General features: G+C 42.7%; 1 protein-coding gene across 2 annotated transcripts in view; it reads right to left on the bottom strand.

Annotated features, from left to right (window-relative positions):
- ANO6 (anoctamin 6) overlaps positions 1–18,826 on the bottom strand; it is a 194,031-nt gene extending 175,205 nt beyond the window's left edge. The window contains exon 1 of one of the 2 annotated variants that reach the window (XM_042992140.1): positions 18,414–18,826. In XM_042992140.1, coding sequence (XP_042848074.1) covers positions 18,414–18,486 — 73 coding nt within the window. In that variant the 5' untranslated portion in view covers positions 18,487–18,826. The remainder of the gene's footprint in view (positions 1–18,413) is intronic. The other variant, XM_042992141.1, reaches the window with a different exon arrangement.
- Between the last annotated feature and the right edge of the window lie 4,671 nt (positions 18,827–23,497).

Genomic DNA, 23,497 nt, shown 5'->3' with positions numbered 1-23,497 from the left:
TGTCAGCACAGAGCCTGACACAGGGCTCCAACTCAGACTTCAAGATCATGACCTGAACCGAAATCGGATGCTTAACTGACTGAGCCACCCAGGTGCCCCTACAATCAACTTTACTGAAAGACATGTGAAACACTGTAACCTTACTTATTTTATAAAGTAAAATTTTCAGAAGGGAACTTTTCTGAATCCATTCTGAAGAGTTCATAAAGCTTAGTAAAACAAATGATAGTGGCATATGCTCGCTCTAGTCGCACAACAAGCCTACAGTTCACCTAAGCAGAGAATTTACCATTTTTTTCCCCTTAAAATTTAAACCGGATATCTAGGTTCTATCACAACAAGGTTAGGGCTGTTTTGCCTGTGCAATCACTTAGAACTAATTTCCCTCTCTGAAGGATTACAAGATCTCTCTTCCCTTCATATACAGTCTTCCATTTCCGAAGATGGGCTGGCCAGGTAAAATGAGAACTTTAGTTAAGATCTACAGTTTGGAGCCTGCCTGGGAGGAATGAAGCCTGCCTCAAGGGCAGACCAAGGGCCTGGGAATAAACCCAGGGCAGGAGCCAGGAGGAAGGCCACCTGAGAGAGGATGTGGTAACCGAGAAATGTAGAGACAGGCAGACTAGTTCAGGAACAACACCAGCATCAGGGAGAGAAGGAAAAAGGCAAGACTGGTGGTTCTCCTTGTGTGATTCCCTGCACATTTTCAAATATTGGAAATTCTGAATAGGGGCCTTTTTTTTTTTTTAAGTTGTGTCTGTACAAGATTGAGAAAATATCTATTTCCCATGCTGAATAACAGGGAGGGCTGGCTTACAGCCCTCCTAGCTGAGAGCTAGCTTTGCTCAGATACCCTGCTGCTCAACTAGGTCACTCCCCAACCTTGGGGAACTGCTTTTGAATAGAATTGTTTACTTGGAGGCACAGATTTCTACTATGCCCCGGAGGCAGTTCTCTCACATTCCAGTAAACACTTGATCTTTCTTATGTGTCAGGTTGAAGTGAAGTCTCCTATCTCTTACTGTAGGAAACTGTATCCCACTCTTATAGCCCCGCTTTCAGCAGCCATGGCAGCATAACTAAGTTAGTGGCATGAAAATAAACAGAGCACTTCGTTCACAATTTAGGGTCTAAGATTTAAGGTACCACTAGTATAGCAGCTAAAGAAGAAAACAGAAGTAGAGCTTGAGTCATTAAATCTGGAGATACAGGGACGCCTGGGTGGCTCAGTCAGTTAAGGATCTGACTTCATCTCAGGTCATGATCTTATGGTTTGTGAGTTCTAGCCCCGCATCAGGCAGTCTACTGTCAGCACAGAGACTGCTTTGGATCCTCTGGCCGCACCCCCTCTCTGCCTCTCCTCTCCCACACCCCACCACCCTCCCTACCCCCACCACTCAGGCTCTCTCTTTCTCAAAAATAATAAACAAATACAAAACACCTGGGGAGACAGGCAGGCCATTACCAGGGTCTGTACAAGCACGGGCAGGTAGCACCCCCCAGGGAGTGAGGAGGCCTTCACATCCAGGGAATGAAGGCAATTAGATGACACTGCTAAATAAGACAGGACCTGAAGAATAAAGAGACTGGGATCCTAAGCATGTTTCTGAGATAGGAGTTTGGGCAACTGAGAAAAAAAGACAGGCCAAATGATCAAAATGGAAAAACAAACACAAGGTTAGTGCTGGGCTGCTACTAAATGCTGAAGTTTAAGACCCTTCTTGCCTAGAGTCAGAACTGGTGGCAGAGACTGCTGTTTGGCTGAGCCAGGAGGTGGAAATCAAGGGGGTGGGGAGTGGGGTCTGTGAAGGCTGGAATCCAGGCAGAAAGCCTGCTTTAACCCAAGCCGTGAAGATGACTAACAGTGGAAACCAGGCCCAAGAAATCATGAGTCATCCTTAAGGGAAACAACGTCAGCGTCAATAACTTCTCTGGGAACTTGGAGCACATGTGCGCAAATATTTGGAATCTAATATCTTGTACCAACATTGAACCACTCCCTCATTTTGGATAGGTCACCGTTACTTTTCTATTCTCAGAGCTTTTCAGTTACCAACTGAGGCTAATAATATCTGTTTGGAATATTTTTACCAGTCAAAAACATCAATAAGAGCTAACCTTTGGGAAAAACAAATGACTACACCTGAACTCTTTGCGTGGAAGGAAAGCACCCACAAAGAGTCCACTTTGGAATGGTATCACACTCATCAGTAAAATCGTCAGTGGGCTAATGCTCAGAATGAATGTGCATTCTTGTTGCACAATCACAACACAGTAATTAAAATCTAAATTTCTATAAAATGAGATATGAGTTACTTTTCCTCACACATTCCTTTCTAACTTAAGAAAACATTTGCTCATTTCCTATCACGGGCAAGGCACTGTGTGAACTGCTAAAAGAATTATAAAAATAACTAAGACCAAAAAATATTTGACATTAAAGACAGAATTAAAAGGTTAGGAATCATTAGGTTGTTACCTATGAGAGATGTACTGCTTCACAATTTAATTCAAAATGTTTTTCCAGATATTCTTATATGTAAAATATATTGGAGTATGACTGATATCCACAACATGGATGAATCTCCAAAAATAATAGAAGTCAGGCACACATTCTATAGGTTGCATTACATGCATGTCAAGAACAGGCAAACCAATTTATTGTAGAAGTCATTCTGTGTTCACCTGGACTGGGGGAGGAAGGCAGGACTGGAAAGAGCAAAGGAAGTGTCCTCTATCTTGTTGTGGGTGGTGCTTATAAAAAGTATGTCAAAAGTTAGCAAGCTGGACAGTTAACTATGCATTTTCCTGTCTGTAAAATAGGCCTTTTAAATGTTAAAAAAAAATATCACAGGACTAAACAAACATTAGTAAGAATGGAGGGCTCAGGTAAAAGCATGGCAAAGGGTTAATGGTAGTATCTCTTCTACTTGATCTCCGTGGCATTTATAAAGAAAATATTCCCAATTTGGAAGGAATGAGAGGCAATGGCTAAAACAGTTTAATAATGCAGTCACGGTGCCTGCTGGACTTCAGTCATGTATGAAAGATCCTAACACATAGAAGAAACAGGATTTTTAAATAGTAAGTGAAAACAGCATTCACATCCATTTCTTCCTGCCCTAGCAACTGAAAACAAAACAAGTTTTCATTTGCATATTCCCTATTACTTACTCCATTACCAGGGTACTCTGGCTATTTACAGAGAAGGACTTGTAGAGGGTGATTCTCTGGTATTAGGATTTCTCAAGAGGAAAATCCCTGAGGGAGCACACCAGGGTCCCTGTGGGGCTTCCCCACCCTCACAGAAATTCTGATTCATGTCTCAGGGGCTTGGTTAGAACTCCCAGCCAAAGTCAGTCACTTTGAATGAGTCACATCCCTTAGCAAAGCAGGGCAGGATGGCTGGAGAACCAGTTCCTGGCTGAAAATCCAAGGAAGGTGTTCTTTGCTAGCTCCCTGACCCATTCCAGTCAGGAGAGGAAAAGGTGGAGCACAGTGGGGGGGGGGGGGGGGGGGGGTGGTAGATGTACCTGCTCCTTCTTGTTCCTCCTCCACCTCTGTCAACACAGGGAAACTGCACAGAATGGCTGCAGCCCAACCTCTCAGCCCCTTCTTTAACTTAAGAAAGGGAGAATAGCGTGCTAAATTGAGCTATAAAGGAAGAATTAAAGGAACTGGGAGTGACCTACTGGATTTTGTGGCTTTCCAACCCAGTGCTAATAGTTTGGCCAATGTACCAAGAATAAAGGAGCACAGGACCAAACAGCAACAAAGCTACTCACTCGCTTTTGCAAGTGCACTAACAGCTGTAGAAATCAGTAATGAACAAAGCTTCCTCAGGGAGGACTGCCCCGGCACAGCACAAGTGGAGTTGTGAGCCTGAAAACATTTGTGGTGTTTTACACATTCATCTAATGTACATCTTGAGCCTTCTCATAGACCTACTTTCTGAAGATTCCAGTCTAAGGCCATGTTATTTTTAGAGTTATGAGAATAACAGCTGCACATGTCATCCCCCAGTGACGGCAACTGGCTTTGGAAACACCCAAGTCCTGTTCTCAGCTGTGCCATCCTGCTTGAGTCTCTTTTCACAATCTTTAAATATAATTTGCTGGTAATCTGTTGGCATGTTTGTCTTCCCTGCCAGTCAGCCTACTCATTGAGGGCAGAGGCCATTTCTGGCTTGTGTACTGCTGAATTCCTAGCACAGAGCACAATGCCTGGCATGTAGACGGTGCTGAATAGACATTAGGTAAATGAATGGATTTCTGCATGCATTTTGGGGTTTTATTTTATCACTTACTACAAAACAAGCTTCATTAAAGATGGAATTCTATCTAGTTCTGTACCCTCCGACCTTAAATAGTACATGACCCACAAGAGGTCTTCAGTAAATATTTTCTGAATTAATAAAGATTGCGAGAAGAGATCAATCTAGTACTCTGAGTTAAATGAAATCTCTACGCACATGACTTTTTAAAAGAGCAATAGTCCTGATTTATGAAGACCACTAGTAGCAAATTCTGCAATCAGCCTTCAAAGGGATTTTTGTATGTGTGCCAAATAACTTAGCCAAGATTGTGATTGAACTCTTCAAAATAAGTATCCTGGAGTATGAAACAAGCCACTAGCCACAGTTTAGGCAACTGTAACTCTCAGGAAAACCATGATTACCCCATTGCTCAAAAGGCATTTGCTGTGTTGCTTGCCCTTAGAGTAGATGACAAGGCCTGTTAGAAATGTTCACATCTCCTCTGTGATTTGTAAGCTGCAATGTGCTCATTATAGAAGTATGCACCCCACAGGTACTATATACTATTTAAATTTAAACAGACGAAGGAAATATGGGACAGTCTGGCAATCTTCTGGATGGAATACAGGTTGAAATCCATGGGCAATAAGAACTGCAATTCTAAGTGCAGTAACCAAAAGATGAAATTTTAACTTTAATTGGAAAGTCAATTCTATCAACACTTAACTATAAAGCAATTTTAACTCTGGTTGGGGACAAAAACAGCCTTCCTGGGGTGCCTGGGTGGCTCAGTTGGTTGAGCATCTGACTCACAATTTCAGTTCAAGTCATGATCTCAAGGTGTGGGATGGAGCCCCACATCAGGCTCTGCACGGAGTGTGGATCCTGCTTGAGGTTCTCTCCCTCCCTCCTCCCCCCGCTTTGCTTTTCCCCCTGCTCACACACTCATGCTCTCTCAAAAAAAAAAAAAAAAAAAAAAAAAACAGGCTTCCTCCTTTCATCTTGCTTCGGTCTACCCAGATGAAATGGCATATCTAACTTTTTTAGGGCTGATGCTGCTGGAAGGGGTCTGACGGGGTTAAGTTCTGACAACTGGATATAGGCTGAATCATTCCCAAACCTCAAAAACACAAAAAGAAAAATGTTATTTCATATACCTATTTTGCAAATTAGGTAGGGATTATTTTATTTTATATCACTAAATTCAAAACAATTCAAACCATAAAGTTAATGATTTCTTTGTGTGCTCTTGTCTTCAGTTGTATCATTTGGCTCTGTACCATTTATATCTTAACAGTTTTTATTGACTTCAAATTTTCTAATAATACTTAATGAAGAGAAATTTTAGCCCTGTGGGCAAATTAGACATTTTAGAATTTCTCCATTTAAAATAACTGACCATTCAAGTGATATTACATATTTTAAAACTACATATTAAAGGTTTATTTTATCAAAATTTCACATGCTCAATATCAAGAACACCACTCTTTAGACTGTAATACAAGATATTTTTAAAATCTTAAGTTTGCTAGATTAAGAAATGTTATTTCTTTCACATTTTCTCTAGTGTAAAGACTATCAAAGTAGCATTTAAATTTCTCTTATGAACCTTTATAGTATATTCTTTTACCTTTATTACTAAAATTATATACATTCCAAGGGATGATACACTTATATTGTGACACTTATCTACTGGAAAATCTAACTAAAGTTACGCCAGTCATTTATACTGTATTTCTCCATTTTTGGTTGTTTTTTAATGACTCTATTAATTGTTGGTCTACTATGTGCCAGGAACTGTCCCTTGTCCTTTCATATACAGTATATTAATATATTTAATATACTAAACCTTCTAACAATTCTATAATATAAGTATCATTCCCCCTTCTCTATTATCTCTATGACATTTTTCTGATCTGGAAACCAAGGCTCCAAAGTTATAAAGACCTGCCCAAGGATCAGTCTATATACAAAGGCCTACGTTTCCAATCTAGCACAGTCCTTCAATAATCAGTATGTTTCGGGGTGCCTGGGTAGTTCAGTCAGTTAAGCATCCGACTCTTGATTTCAGTTCAGGTCATAATCTCATGGTTTGTGAGCTCAAGCCGCAAGTCAGGCTGTGTGTGGACAGTGTGGAGCCTGCTTGGGATTCGCTAGCTTGCTCTCTCTCTCTCCCCATCTCTCTGCCTCTCCCCTGCTCACGCTCTCTCTCTCTCAAAATAAACTTAAAAAAACCCTCAACAATACATTTTTATTATCAAAAATAAATATCTTTCATCCATTTAGTCATTCAGTAAGAATTTACTGATCTCCTGGCATGTGCCCAACGCTGTGCTGCTCAATGAGGGGACAGTTCTCAACATGCTCACAGTTTAATGAAAGAGACAAAAACAGGGGCACCTGGTGGCTCCGTCAATTAAGCATCCAACTCTTGGTTTCAGCTCAGGTCATGATCTCGCAGTTTGTGAGTTCAAGCCGCGCATCAGGCTCTGAGCTGATAGCGTGATGTCTGCTTAGGATTCTCTGTCTCCCTCTCTCTGCCCCTCACCCACTTACTCTCTCTCTCTCTCTCTCTCAAAATAAATAAGTAAATAAACATTAAAAAAAAAAAAGACAAATACAATGAGCTATATAAATGGAAGGTACAGCCTTGGGAGAAAGGTTAAAACCTCTAGTGGAAAACAAGAGAGGTAAACCTGGGTTGAGATACGAGTAAAAACAGCTATCCACAATATTGGCATCATTAGCATCTAATTATGGAGGCTTTCAGTGTGTCAAGTATCACAACCCTACAAAGTAAGATTTTTTTTAATTGTGTCATTATTGACACAGTCACCCTAGAAGTCAGTTCCAACAGTAGCTCCACCGTGCAGAGGGGAACATTATGTTAATCACTCAAGGTCACACAGCTAGTGAATGACTGGGCTAGATTCTGAATCACCTCTGTGTAAAACTGAAGTGTAAAGGGTAGGGGTCTTTATCTCTGCGCAAGCCCATCTGTCCTATGGGATCACTGGGCCAGAGGTCGAACACAGGACTCTAAGGAGAAGGATGGTCAAATGAGGAGCAGGAAGAGGAGCCAATGGAAGATAAACAAAAAGGAGCACAGGCCAGCAGAGAGGCCCATTTCTTCCTCACCATAGACAGCCACGGTATGAGATGCCAGCCCACACCCTCAACCAAAGTAAGGCAATCTATAACAGATAGATGGCAGAAGTAATCTTTCAACATAGGAAAGAGTCATCCTTTTCTTTTAAGCTCCAGTATAATGACCTCTCATCAAATTCAGGTTTTCACCTGTAAATCCAAAGGCATGAAAAGAGCACTTTGGGGGCACCTGGATGGCTCAATCAGTTAAGCTTCTGACGTAGGCTCAGGTCATGATCTCACAGTGTGTGAATTCGAGCCCCATGTTGGGCTCTGTGCTGACAGTTCAGAGCCTGGAGCCTGGAGCCTGCTTGGGATGCTGTGTTTCCCTCTCTCTCTGCCCCTCCCCCCTCCTCAAAAATAAACATTAAAAAAATTTTTTTTAATAAAAAAAGAAAAGAGCACTTTCACCTGATCCCTAATACCTAGACTTATCCAGGGCTTTGGGGGGGACAGGGTGGACCCCTCAGACAGGGAAACAAAGGGCCAGGTCTCTCCCCTTCCCCTTCAGACCCACATGGATGTAGCTTCCCAAGGCATCCCCAAAACCATCAGAGAGTGGGGTTTGGGTGTGCTAGAATAACAAGGTGGCTGAGAAGGTCCTCGCTCAGGACACAGGTCATTTCCAATTCTAAAGACATTTAGAAAATGAGGGGCCAATAGTGACTGCCTGCATATACAATGGTCAAGAACTGGGGTGAGGGCAATGGGAAGGATGTAGAGTCAAAAAAATTTTTTTAAATATTTAGTTTGAGATTGAGATGGAGGGGAGAAAGAGAATGCACAGGGGAGAGGCAGAGAGAATCCCAAGCGGGCTCCACACTGTCAGTGCAGAGCCCAACATGAGGCTCAATCCCACAAACTGTGAGATCATGACCTTAGCCAAAATCAAGAGTCAGATGCTCAATCTACTGAGCCACCCAGGTGCCCCATGTCAAATGGGCTTTTAATATAAAGTCAACAACCATGCCCACCATGTGCCACATGACTGCCCTCCCTTCACTGAATGGAGAACATCTCTGAATGATCTTCCATGTTTCCACATCTCAGTAGTAGCACCAGAGTCATGGAGAACCCTGACCACTGAGAATCTCATCATTGATCTTCCTCTCCTCTGTTCTACAATATTCAATTGGTAACACAAGCTATTTACTTCTTACTTAAATGTCTCCTTCCTCACTTACAGCACATACAATTATCTGGTGACGCACAGGAGCACACATATGTGGGCTAGAACTGCCTGACAGCAATTAGAGAATGGGATAAGCCACAGGTACTCCCGATGGAAAAACAATTCCTGAATTTATGAAGCATTTACTGGGAGCCTACTAAGTGTCAGCCCTTAGGATTTTTTGCTAAGATTCCCTGAGAGAATTTGGAGGACACTGTCCATCTGTCTGAAGATCTGTGAGAGGAAAAAACACACACAATAACTATCTCTTTGCAGAACCCACATGCTATTCTTCAACTCCTTTATCTTTATTTTTTTCTTCAACTTTTTTTTTTTTATTTTATTTTTTTATTTTTGGGACAGAGAGAGACAGAGCATGAACGGGGGAGGGGCAGAGAGAGAGGGAGACACAGAATCGGAAACAGGCTCCAGGCTCCGAGCCATCAGCCCAGAGCCTGACGCGGGGCTCGAACTCACGGACCGCGAGATCGTGACCTGGCTGAAGTCGGACGCTTAACCGACTGCGCCACCCAGGCGCCCAACTCCTTTATCTTTAAACACACGGGCCTGCAGCACAGCCACTGTCATGATCATCCTTAACCTGACACTTAGTGGGCATTTTCTGCACGCATAATGTGACACAAGCAACACAGAACAGACAGCAATGTTTATGAGGAAAGGACTTAGAGATCTCTGAGGTTAAGGGTAGCCATTTCTTACACTGGAATTAAACTAAGATTATCTTTTTAAAAAAATTAAAACAGCCATTTCCATGACTGCTTTTAAATACATGAATTCATTATGATGGTGACACTGTAAGTGCCACTCATGGAGTGTGACTGGAAATACCTAGCACTGTACATATACCTTGCATCCTCCTAGCAGCCCCATGGGGCTGAAGAAACAGGCTCAGAAAAGCCAAGAAACTTGCCTCAGGTTGGCAAAGCCAACCACAAATTCAGGTCTTCTGACTGCCAGCCCTTCCTTTCCCGCTCCCCATTTCTCTTCTCCTGGTCTCCCAACTCTGCATCAACACTGCTTTCACAAACTCTTCCTCCCCCCGCCCTCCTCTTCAGGGATTCACTTTCCACCCTTTCTCTTTAAAATCTCCTACCTTTCCTAGGTAGCATCTACCATCAGTCAATTTATGCTATTTCTTCATTATTTGTATCACTGAGAAACAACAGTCGGTCTTGTTTGTTGATTTTTTCTTTTATTACTAAGAGGATCGGGGGGACTGGGTGGCTTGGTCAGTTAAGCCTCCGACTTTGGCTCGGGTCATGATCTTATAGTTCCTGAGTTCAAGCCCCGCATCAGGCTCTGTGCTGCCAGCTCAGAGCCTGGAGTCTGCTTCAGATTCTGTATCTCCCTCTCTCTCTGCCCCTCCCCCCACTCACACTCTATCTCTCCCTCTCTCAAAGATAAGTAAACATTAAAAAAAAATTTTTTCTTAAAAGAGGACCTTTTACACAAATTAAGCATCTAAGACTTGTTTATGTAATAAATAACAGTAGGAAGAAATAAAATGATACAAATGAAAAAAATTGTTGTATAATATACCTATTATATATAAATTTGTAAAATAATGTTAAAGGTCTGAGTTTTATATGTCAGAAGGGTGTATAATTCTTGTTTAGAATTTAGTTTTCTTAAAATCTAAGCACAAATCAGAGGAAAAAAAACATACTTAAGGTTGTGTCTATATAATGCCACAAGAAAAATTTAGCCATCATTTTGTCTGTGCCAAGCCAAGGATTATTTTTCAGATATCTAGATAGAATGTCTGGAGAAATCGTAATAAATTCAATTATACAAATACAATCTCAGTTTATATAAAACAAGCTTTATAAACAGGCCTATAATTTGCATAATTGCACTTTGCAAAAGAACATCTATTTGCACGCCTGACCAATGGCTAAAGTTCTGCCAATGTTAAAATTAAAATTAAAAAGATAATTTTAAAGATCCGTATCCTTTTCCTTCCAATTTCAAGTATTTGTATTTTTAAATAATGTGGGAAACAGTAGAGTTTCAATGTCCTAGATTAAAAGCATTAAATATAAAACAACATCTGGGTTTCACCAAAGAATATATTTTCTTTCATTCGGATTTTTACCTACTGAATAACTGCCTGCAGCTAGCTCTCCCAGTCAGCATTGGGACCCGTAGCCAGAGCAGTAGTAAAGACCATGACAGAGAAAGTTGCCTATCAACCCTTCGACTAGTCTCCTATGCAAACGTTCCATCTGATATTTTGGCTGAGGAGTATTTGAATTGCTCTTTGGTACACATCCACAATATGCTATTGTTGACATTTGCATCCAGTATTTCTTCAATAGGCTACTTCTTGGGATGGAGTCTAATTAATTTTAGCTGCAGTATTATAAAGCAAGGCAAAACTAAAGGAAGAGCAGTAATAATGATAACGACTTGAGACAATCACTTGATTGCACGAACTTTTCACAGTCTCTGTCTTTACATGAGTTACCAGTCAAGAAGTACATTTCCTTGGTTGAAAGCAATTGGAAATGATGTTTTTCTGTTCTAAAACTGGTGATTTTTCCACAGACTCAGGCCTATATCACAAAGCGGATCAGTGTATGAAAAGCAGATCAAGCTGGGGCGTCCAGGTGGTTCAAAGGGCTGAGTGGCTCACATAAGAGCTCTGCTCAGGTCATGAACCAGGGTTCATGAGTTGGAGCCCACCGTCAGGATCTGCGCTCACAGCATGGAGCCTGCTTTGGATCCTCTGTCTCCCTCTCTCTGCCCCTCCCCTGCGCTCTTCCTCTCTCAAAGATGAATAAATGCTAAAGAAAAAAAAAAAAAAGCAGATCAAGCTTTAATCTACAGCATACGAAGCTTCCATTAAAACCTTAAAACCAGTCCCTTAGCAAATGTTTGAGTATCTACTATGTGAAAAGCATTATGATATGCAGGCTGTGAAGTACAAAGGTGAGTAAGATAGCACTTCTCCCTCTAAGACTATATAAGCTTTACCTTCAGATGTATGATTGAATCAGCTAGAATACAAAACACAAAACTGATAAGCACTGATAACAGAAGAAAACCTCAATTATTAGCTGGAGTAGAAATTTTTATTAAAATGTAATCATTTTAATCTAAACTGCTACAAACACCCTTTGAAAGTTTAAGACCAACTTTTAACTTTAAGCTAGATTGCGAGATTCTTAATAATGTATTATAATCTCCCTTCAAGAATGTCAGAGTTTAAATATCTGACAGAAACCTTCACAGGAGCTTTTGGTCTACATTTACCGGTTTCCAAAAGGAAAACAAACAAACACACACACACACACACACACACACACACACACACGGCAATCAACATAAGTGACTATTGAAACTACTGGATAAAAAAGAAAGGAATGTCATGTGGAACTTTTTCAGAGCTGTGTTTGTGTCAGGTTTAAAGAACAATGGGAATTATAAAAGGAGACGAGAAACCTTTTGGAAAGCAATTCTTGGACTTGAAAGTTAGAACACATAAGATAAATCGTGACTAAGGACTTGAAACTGAAAGTAACAGGTTTATGAAAAAAAAAAAAAAAAGGACAAAACTATACTCAAAGAAAAAAGTGTAAGGATAGTTTACTTTGTTTTGTTTGTTAACTATCATTCTCCCGGTAGAGAATATAGTATGTATCTATGATCCCCTTGCCAGAGCAAATAAGGCAAAGGTAGCACCAAAGCTTACTTTCTAAGAAATCACATTTAAGAATGCTGGAGCCACGCTGTCCTAGCCCCAGCCCCTTATCTCTTTCTCATCCCTCCCAGGGCTGGTATCTGGAGTCCCTGCAGCAAGAATCTCCTTGGTACCACCACTACCCCGGTACACATCTTGATTACAGCATTAATCACAGACTTACTGCAATTATCTATTCATGTCTCTGCCTCCTTCTGAGATAGTGAGGTACTGGTGGGTCAAGGACCCAGGAACCTGGCAGAGTAGGTACAATCAACATTGTTATAACAGATAGTAGGGAACCTCAAAGTGCCATGGAAGGGAATTCTACCAGGGCCATAAAACCACTCAGCAGAATGTTAATCAAATGATTTAAAAAGAGCAATTCACTTGATTCTTTCAATAATGCTTGGCTTGGCTTCTACTCAATAGCAAGCCCCATTCTAGGCATGAGGGACATAGCCTGGAACACAAAACACACAAGACACCTGCCTTCAGGGAGCTTATGATATGTTAGAGGCAGGCGAGGAAGAGAAATTGTTTTTTAATTATAGCAACGAATGTCTACAATGTTTGGGATATTTTGCATGATCTCTAGAGGGCTCAGATGACCTAGTTCCAATGCAAGAAATTTACACTCTAGTTGTGCAGATAATGAACAACAAAGACAAAATACAAAGTGAGTGCTGACTGTGTAGCACAGAAAAAGAAGGGGTGCGACAATTCATTAGTGGGCACTTTGGACAATGAAGATCAGTAACAGTTTTCTGGGTTTTGTGACAGGCTCCTCCTGAAAAACAGAGGAGGTAAGTCTGGTATTACCAAAGAAAGGAATTGGTCTGAGCCAAAGCAGAGGGGAAAAGTATTAAGACTTGCTGGAACAATAGAGGTTTCCCCCCCTGCACACCTGCCACCACTTTCTACCTAATCACTCAGCTGAAGTCTAAGAGTCACGCTGTTTCTGGAAGCCATGGGTCTGATGCCTCGGAGATGTCACCTCTTTCCTAAACTCTCAGACCACTCCCCTCTATTCCCATGGCCACTACAGGCATTTCCAAACCCGACTGCTAGAAAGACTTACTTCTACAATGTCCCCTCTCCAATCCCATTTTCCAACATGCTGCCAGGGAGATCTTTTCCTAAGGCAAATTTGATCCCATCACTCCTTTCCTCAAAATCTTTCAGTAGCTCCAAATCCTAAATCCTTAAAACATACAGAGGCTTCTTCAAGGTGTGGCCCCTGCCTGCCTCCCTAGCCTTGTAGCGGCTGCCTTCCACCACAGGGAACTACGTGGAAATCCAGACTCTCCTTCTGCTATGCCACTGCAACCGCCTGGCCCTTCAGTACCCAGCCCAGCAATCTCTTCTGTGAAAATGTCTCCCATTATCCTCCCACAGCTGTGTACATACCTCAGTAATAGCACTTACTGCAAATGGCTGGTTCCATCGAACCTACTTCTCCACGGCCAAGGGGTGCAACACTTATTTTTAGTTTCCCAACACCCAGCCCAGCACCTAATCCTGGACCTGGCACAGAAAGTTTTCTCAGTTAATACTGATTAAGCAAAACTGAGGCTAGGACCACATTTGTAGGTGATTAAACAAACTTTATAGTGAAGGGATAGAAATCATGAAGAAGTCTCTGTAAAAATGCAAAAGCGAGAAGGGAGCCAATAAGGACACTTGAGAGATACAGCTGGACCATAATCACTCAGAGGTGATGGGCTTCTTCTTACAACTCCCCAAATCAATGACATCCCCATCAGCTGTGGGGATCAGAGAGTTAAACTCTATCATAAACAGACTGGGATCCCAAAGCAACCAGCCAAGCATCTAAACAAAATCTTTTTGCCTGAACTACATGACTTATTCCTGAGAACACTTTTTCTCTCTAAGCGAAGTCTGAACCATAGAAATGCAAAAACAAAACAAAACCAAACAAAAACAAAACAACCACACACATACGCAAAATAAAACAGCACACAAAATATCTACATTTTGGCTGTAAAAGAGTTTTCTGTCACTTTCTACATGAACAGGAAGAAATGTTGCATTCTACTCACTGATTAAAGGCCGGGAGGAGGGAGAAAGGCAGCCAGGAATGCTCTTCTGCACACCAAGTGCACAAAACCTGCCTTGCCATGTGATCTCCACCAGCATGAGTGAAATAAGGGCTAAAAGTCACATATTTCCTGCCACCAGTGCCCAGGGATCACAACTGCATTCGGTTGCTGGAGCTGATTTAGAAAGTAAGTGGTCTTTTGAAAAAATGCTCTTATACCAACAGGCTGCCTCATTCACAAACCTCTGGGACCAATTTCTGGTGGCAATGAGTTAAGCAAATATGGAAAAGATGCTCATAGTAACATTCACCATCTTTGACTCTTTAGACAGGTTCATGTCAAACAAGGAGGTAATCCTTACACTTAAAGCACTGAATAGTGCTTTAAAGGTAAAGGTAAGCAGAAACCCACTGGCGGGGGCGGGGAGCCCTAAGTCCCAGTCCACTACAGGAACACTTCCATATATATATATATATATATATATATATATATAAAACATTCATATGATATAACCAGGGACCACATCTAGTTTAAAAAGATTCTCTTTTCATCCTTTGTAAATTAGCCGATGATAAATGTTTTACTCAGGAACTATGTCAAAAATAACTCTATTGTTCTGAATTATAAAGTTAATATTGATAGAGGGATTACGTAGAAATCTTCAGTACCTGAGTGGATTTTAAATTATACAACTATCAGTAATGACAATCAAGTACTAGGAGAAAGATGTCAACAGCTTAACCATAGTTCTGCATATGAAACTAGGGGCACAAGTTAAAATTATAATCGTCATTTCACCACGACCTCCCCTAAGTTGAAAATTACAATTATTTTGTAAAAGGCTATATACCATCAGCCTACTTCTAACCTTTAAAAAAAAGACTTACCTATTTTACAATGTCATAAACTTTCTATTGACATGGTAAACATTTCCACTTGATATAAAATCACTGCAATCCACATTGAGTTTGTATAACAAACAAAAATTGTGGAGACCTACTTAAATGATATCTGTTGCCTAACATAAAATAATGTTGAAGTGACCCCTACACACAGTAAAGTAATAATATCAGCAGCCCACAGAGGGAGGGGTGATGGAGGGATAGAGATACTTAACTTTCTAAGTATTTTTTAAAAAATTTTTATGTTTATTATTTATTTTTGAGAGAGAAAGACAAAGCACAAGCAGGGGAGGGGCAGAGAGAGAGAGGGAGACACAGAATCTGAAGCAGCTCCAGGCTCCCGAGCTGTCAGCACAGAGCCCGACGCAGGGCTCGAGCTCACGAACCACGAGATGAACCTAAGCTGAAGTCAGATGCAGGCACCCCGAGATATTTAACTTTTTAAAACATATTTACTGGTTGACTTGATAGAACCAGCATAAATTACATCTGTAATTAAAAAAAAATAAGGGGCACCTGGGTGGCTCAGTCGGTTGAGCGGCCGACTTTGGCTCAGGTCATGATCTCGCGGTCTGTGAGTTCAAGCCCCGCGTCGGGCTCTGTGCTGACTGCTCAGAGCCTGGAGCCTGTTTCAGATTCTGTGTCTCCCTCTCTCTCTGCCCCTCCCCTGTTCATGCTCTGTCTCTCTCTGTCTCAAAAATAAATAAACGTTAAAAAAAATTTTTTTTAAATAAAAAATAAAAAGAACCAGCACACCTGGTTGGCTCAGTTGGTTCAGCAATGGACTCTTGATTTTTGGCTTAGGTCGTGATCTCATGGTTCCTGGGATCAAGCCCCGAGTTGAGCGCTGTGCTGACAGTGTGGAGCCTGCTTGGGATTCTCTGTCTCCCTCTCTGACCCTCCCCCGGTCATGTGCGTGTGCTCGCTCTCTCAAGTAAATAAACTTAAATAAATAAAAATAACCTATTGCCACACACTTAAGATAAATTTTATGATGCCTCATCTGGTAAACACAGACTAGACCAAAGTAGTTTTTTCTAAACTGAGATCTGTTGATGGCACAGTGGAACAAAGATCAGAGTCTCTTTATTTCAGTTACCATTTGGGTTTTTACCCTATTTGTTCACAATACTCAGTATAAACAGTGATGATACCTCACCATAACAGGCAAGAGTATTTTCCTATGAAATGGACCGTGCTAGTTTACTGTAACTTTTTACAGTCTGCTCCTATGATTTATATTTTTATGTAACTATGATTTACCAGTAAAGTCTGTTAAATAGTAGCATTATATATTATCTGACTGCTGGTGACCAGGTGGAAAGGGGATTAATCCACATAAGTCTTGCAAGTCAGAAAACCTGGATTTGAATCTTTACTAGCTATGTGAAAAGCTAACTAGGCAGATCAACCTGTGAGCTTCAGCTTTCTAATAAAAAAACACTACTTGCTCCCTCCATCTAATAAATTGTTCTCAAATGAGAACAATTATGCTAAATCGTGGAGCATAAGCTCCTCTATTCAATGTGTTCCTCATCAACGAGGAAATTACCAATTTCTCTTGATTTAAGTGAACAATACCTATAATAGCCAAGATATGAAAACAACTGTCCATCTACAGACGAATGGATAAAGATGTGTTTGTGTATGTGTGTGTGTGTGCATATATATAATAACCACCACCAGCACCCTCCTCAACCTCCTCACCCTCGAATGTGGGCAATGGAATATTATTCAACCATGAGAAAGAAGGAAATCCTGCCATTTGGGACAACATGGATGGAACTTGAGGGCATTATGCTAAGTGAAGTAAGTCTCACAAAGACAAATACTTATAGGTGAAATTGAATGGTGGAGGGGAGAAGATATTGGTCAAAAGGCACAAACTTCCAGCCATAAGACAAGTCCTGGGGATGAAAGGTACAGCACAGTGGTTATAATTAATACTGTATCATGTAGTTGAAAGTTGCTAAGAGAGTGGACCTTAAATGTTGTCACCACAAATAGGAAACAGTAACTTTGTGAGTTGATGGAGGTATTGGTTAAAGCCATAGTGGCAATCATTTTGCAACATGTAACCGTATCAACTCAACATGTTGTACACTTTAAACTTGCAAAATATTCTATGTAAACTGTAGCTCAATACAGCCGGAAAAAAAAAAAGAAAGAAAATGATAAAGAAAAACCACACCTAGCTCCTAGAATTAAGTTACTTCTAAAGTTGTTATTAGTGAAGAATAGGACTTCAGGATCTGAGCAGGAACTGTTTCGCTTTAAACTGATTTGGCGTGCAGGAAACAGACTCGGAGTCGCTGAACAGACCAGCACGGTAATTTAATTGCCAGTCTTCTGGAGAGACCCAATATGTCATCATTCCCTGACAGTGATGTTCTCCCTGCTCCTCCAATTGTTTTCCCCTTCCCCACCTCCTCCAATCCCTTTTGTTTGTTGCTGTAGTTATTTCACTCTTAAACAGCTCCCCCTCCGTTCCGTCTACAACTTCTAAACATTTTTAACTCAAACTAGAAATGATACACCCCAGGCTTGCCCCACCCAACCACTCCCCACCCCGCCAAGCGCCAGGGCCCTCTGGACTTGCAGGAAATGTTCAGAGATCCCCCCCCCAGCCCCACCCCGGACAAGGGCTTCTTCCTCCAATCACTTCCCCCGCGGGCTCTGCGGCTGAAAAAAGGATCCCGGGTTGCCACCCGCAGCCACAAATCAGTTACCGAGGCGCCCCACCCTCCCCCCAGAGTGGCTCCTTGCTTTCACTTTAAAGCGGATGCAGGTGGGTCACACCCCCGCTCTCTGAACCGGGGCCGGGTCCCCAGTGCAGGTTCCAGGCGAAGGAAATGACCCAAAAGTTGCCGCTTCAGAGTCCACAGACTTCCCCGTATCCAGCACGAGTGCTTAGACGCTGCGTCCGCGGCCCGCCCAGATCCTGCGATCGGGGGCCCGTGCGCGCCCCGCGCCTCCCCGGCCTCCACGGGGCGCCGGCCCGCTGAGAGCCGAGCGGCGAAGCGGCCGCATTGCGGCCCCGGGACGGCGGTGCGGGCTCCCACCACCCCGGCGCCCGCTGGTCCCCGCTAGCCGCCCCCGCGCAGAGCGCAGCGCCCGCGCGCAGTCCCCAACTTCTTCCGGCCCCGGCCCAAGCCGGAGAACCCCAGCTCACCGATATCCCCGTCGTCGTCGTCCTCCTCCTCCTGATCCATTTCTAGCAGAATGTCCCTGGTCATCATTTGCATGGCTCCCCCAGAAGGCGGTTCCGAACTTGGCGCGAAGTTGGGGGCCCCCGGGCTCTGGAACGCCGCGGCTCTGGCGGGGCCCTGCGTTCCGGCGAGGACCGCGGGGTGCTTCTGGCTCCCGGCTCAGGGCCCGCAGTGCCCAGCCCGCGCTCCTGGAAGCCAGCCGAGGCGGCCGCCGACCCGAGCCCTGCGCCCCAGACGAACCACTCGCCAGCCGAGCGGGGCCCGGCCACTGAGCATGCCCAGTGAGAGAGCCCGGGCTCGCTGCGGAATGATTAAACTTCCCCAGGGTTTATTGGGCTCTCAGAAGGAAGTCGGGACGCGAAAAGGAGTAGTCGGCGCTCGCGTTCTGCCCGCGAGTGACCTCGGGGAAGGGGGGAGGGGGGAGAGCACGCGAGGGTGGGAGTGGACAGGGTTCCCCGAATTCTGTTCTAAGGTCATATATGGACACATACTGGGGCTTGCTTTCTTTGACGTGTGTTACTGCCTCTGCAGTAAACGCCACTACGGCTCAGGTGAAGAACCCTGAAGACGAGCACGCCAGAACGGGGTTAAAGGCTCCGTGGAGCCAATGGAGGATCTTCAAGCATCAATTACTCTGCTTCCAAAGTGAGAGAACGTGTATTCCACGGGGGGCGAGGGAGAGGGAGATTATACAGGAAAGAGGCAAACTCGTAGAAAATAAGCAACAGAAGAAAAAAGACAAAGAGTGAGAGAGAGGGATCTAAAGAAGCGTGTTCACAAAAGGCAGGAAGATTTCCGCATAAAGAGAGGTAGGAGGCGAGAAAAGCGCCCCCTACCCCCGCCCGCGGGAGCACACGCAGGGAGTGGTCGCAAGAGGATCATCCTGCAGCCCGTTTGGACCATGAAAGCTCAGTCCAACGTATCAAAAATGCAAACGAGGCCAAAGAACTCGACAATGGTTAGGTGCAAACTCTAAGCCGGGGGGGGGGGGGGGGGGGGGGGGGGGGGGACTATAATAACCAGAGGAAACAAAGAAAGTACTAAAGTAAAATTGAGGCAGAGTGGAAGAATGTATTCCCGGAGACCAAAGGAAGCAATAAGACAAATACAAAGGGATTTCTACTTTTAAGACACACGGGGGTACTTTGAACTGCAGGTTTCTGGGATTGTGAGTCTGCAGAACTGTTTTCAAAGAAGCTGACGAATTCAGATGGGTCCATTTTGACTTGTCAAAAGGGCTAGAAGTTATATTTTAGATCCTTGTTGCGTTCATTGTCTAACACTTCCCATAGAAACTTGTTATATTTTTTCCACTAATGTAGCAGAATTATTATTATGATAACACTAAGTCTACTGTGCATCATATTCTCCCATATACTTATTTTTTGAGTTTCTGTATGAAAGAAATAAAGCATTGAGAGCAATCATAAGTGGAGAACAGCCATGAATATGCACCATAAGGCATGTGGAAATTACTTTTAAGAAAATATCCAGTATCTGAAGGGGGGAGGGCTGGGAGAATAAAGAAGAAAAAAAGAACGAGAAGGAGGGAAAACAGAATGTTTTCTCTTAGTGAACTCTCTCCCCAAAGCTTTATGGGACCTACTAAAGTAGAAATTCCCAACACATTTTAGTGACATGATCAGTTATCACAATTTCCATTTAACAAATGTGTACATAGTGCTTTTTATGTGCCAACCATAGTTTTTTTAATGTTTTATATTCATGCATTTAATCCTCATAACAACCCTAGGAGCTATTACCACGTTTACTCAAACACAGGATGACTGAATAATCCAAAATCAGTCACATATAGGAAGTAAGTGGCAGAGCTGGGGTTCTAACCCAAGCATCTAGAATCTGGGCTCTTGGCCATTTTATAAACCACTTCCAGAGACATTCTGAATCCGTTAAAAAAAAAAAAATCACTTTTTTTCCCCCATCAATTGTAAGCTTTTAAAGTCTCATCAACTTTCTGCCATAGTTCTCTCCCCAAATGGTCTGGTTTGTATGGCCTAAGACTGCTCAAATTCCATTAGTAGTTATAAAACTCTTGTGGTGGATTTTGTAACAGGTCCCATGAGTCATTTGAAATTCTTCATAGATTTTAGGGTTTACATTTTTGGTGCTTTATAAATGTTGCAGAGAGACATTGCTGGCCTTATTTGTAAAGGTAACTGTTGTTGCTGGAAGGGAAATTAATTATTTACTTAGGTTACCTATGAGTCGATCATTGGTAAATTCCATTCTTTCATTCAATCTATTTTATTTCCTGTAGCTTCTCTCATGCAATATTTTTTTCCCAACTGAATAATATATGCTTCAAATATAATCAAGGTAATACGCCTATGTAAGAATCACACACTTGACCCTGAAAAACTATCATTATGTTGTGAATAGTTATTGAAATAAAATGTGCCTAATAATATGTGGCCAGGTTATTGGATTTGCAAAGCTTTTCCAAATCAGGGGAGGTAGACCGAGTATTTTCTCCTTCATTGGTCTTCTGATTAATTACAACTTTTGCCTCACCACAGGATGCCCTTTCTCTGCCCATTTCTTAAATGTTGTTGCTTCTCTGGCTTTGATCCTGTCCCTTTTCCTTGTCATCTTTCCCTATTGAAGTCATTCAGTCTTACAAGTTTACCATCTTTTCCAAACAGGGCCAGTTTCATGGGCATAGGAACAGTTCAATTACAGAGGTTCCTGCGCTCAAAGGGATTTAATGCTTGGGGTCTTAATGCTCTGTGGTTGCCAGCTTAAAATTCTTAATAACATTATCTTTGAATTTTTGTTTTATATCTGGAGTTCAGTGAGACAGAGAAGTGTGCTAGTTCTCATACAGTCCTGCCCCACACTGCCTCTCTGCCTCCCAGGGATAGGGTCTCAGCCTTGCCCACGCTCCTTTTTGCCCTACCCAGGACCAGGACCACTAGCACCAAGAGGACGTAGGCACAGGCATAGGGAAGTTCGGGGTCATGTGCGTGCATCCATGGTGTCGTAAGGTGGGGCAGGATGGCAGCTGTTCCTGCCCTAGAGTGGCAGTGCCACAGTGCACCCGCTGGGTGACCAGCGAGAGTGAGCCTCTTGCCCATCCTCTACCTAAGGGCATCCTGCATGGAAGTTGCAATCTCTTGGAGGCTGTCCCTTTAATGTGGTTTGGAGCCTAGAGTCCATGAGAAGGGGAGATACTTGGCTCCACTTCCCCACCTTCAGCCAGGGCGTGGTCTGTCAGTCCTACAAATTGGTGGGAAGGGGATCTGGCAGCTGGTGGACCTCATGCGCTCTTTGAACAAGGAACCCTGCAAATTTTCATTTGCACTGGGCACTGCAAATTGTATAGCTGGTCCCGATTTCAAGGTCTTTGTTTCCAGCCCAGATCTCTCTTCTGTGTTGCAAATGGTATGCTTGCTTGCATGCTGGATATCTCCACTTGGCTATTTCTTAGACATTTCACATTTAGTGGGTCCAACATTAAATTTATAATTTCTGCCCCAATCCTCTTTCCCAAAATTTGGGAATGGCACAAACTAGTTACATAAGCCAATAATCTGAGAATCATTTTCACTTCTTCCTGTTATCCCCCATGTCCAATCACTTACTTAATCTTATTACATATACCTCCCAGATATCACATCCTGTATCCACTGTTGCTTTGGTGCATAACTGCATAGCATGACATTTTAGCTGAAGCATGATGGAAGTAAGAGATTAAGACATAAAACTATCTAAGGGAATTAAGTTTTAGGCAGAAGGGAAAGCAAATGCAAAATTCCCAAGGAGAACCAGCAAAGAGGTTCTAGTAGCTGTGGTATAATACATTTCTACCAAATTTAGCACCTCACAGCAACAATAAACAGGCATCATCTCACACAATTTCTGTGGATCAGGAACTCGGGAGCAAGGTAGTCAAGGGGTTCTGGCCTAGGTTCTAACTTGTAGTCACAATGTCGGCCAAAGCTGCAGTCACCTAAAAACTTGACTAAGGTTCGAAATCTGCTCCTAAAATACTTCACTTTTGAATGGTGCTGCTTGTTAGCAGGACCTCAGTTCCTTCCTACACAAGCCTGTCTGTAGACCACTTGAACATCCTCATGACACAATCCTGTCTTCCCTGACGCAATGACTAATGCAAGAGAGTGGGCGAGATAGAAGCCACAACATCTTTTATGACCTCACCTTGGAAGTCACTCATTGTCATTTCTGCCACTAGTGACACAGGTCAATCAGTTCTACTTCCTGTGGGAAGGGTGTATACAAAAGCATGAATACCAGACACAGGGATCATTGGGAGCCATCTTGGAGGCTGTTGGTCCACTATCACTGTTGTATATATCATTCTTCATTCTTAGTTACTGAGAACAAACTATGCTGGCCACTTTCCTGGGTGTTGGGAATTCAACAGTAAAACCAAAAAGCAAAAACAGACAACATCTCTGCCATCATGACTTTCCACTCTAGTGGATAGAAACAAATAAGTAAGTACATGTCAGGAAATGATGGGTACTAGTGAGAAAAATGCAGCAGGGTGAGAGTCATAGAGAGTGATGGTTGGGAGAAGGACTTTATAATGAATTGTTAGGAGAAGACTCTCTGATAAGGTGATATTTTAGCAGAGATCTGAAGAAAAAATGTTGTTTTAAAGAAACCAGTTCTTTAATTCAAGTAAAGGATAACGGCCTTGAACCAGAATGGTAGTGGTAGGTGTGGATAATAGGTATGTTTTGAAATAAATCTGAAGCGTGTCTGAGGTACTGGATATGAGTCTGAGGGGGAAAAAAGGGAGTCAAGGAGTCAAGGGACTCCAAGATTTTGACCTGAGAAACTGTGAAAATGGAGTTGCTATTTTTGAGATGTGTAAGACTACAGGAGAGTAAGAGGGCGTGGGAGTTTGGTTTTGGACCCATAAGCTTGAATTTGTGACTAGACATCCACATGAAGGTGTCCAGCAGTCATGGTCTGGAGCTTGGAGGAGAGATCTGCACTAGAGAGAAACTTCGAACTAGCCAGGACTGCATGGAAGGTTAATCTATGTAAAGAGATAGGA

Source organism: Panthera tigris, chromosome B4, assembly GCF_018350195.1.
Source record: "Panthera tigris isolate Pti1 chromosome B4, P.tigris_Pti1_mat1.1, whole genome shotgun sequence".
In the NCBI taxonomy this organism is placed as follows: Eukaryota; Metazoa; Chordata; class Mammalia; order Carnivora; family Felidae; genus Panthera; species Panthera tigris.
The sequence above is the reverse complement of the archived record's forward strand: the minus strand, read 5'-3'. Positions and strand labels throughout refer to the sequence as shown.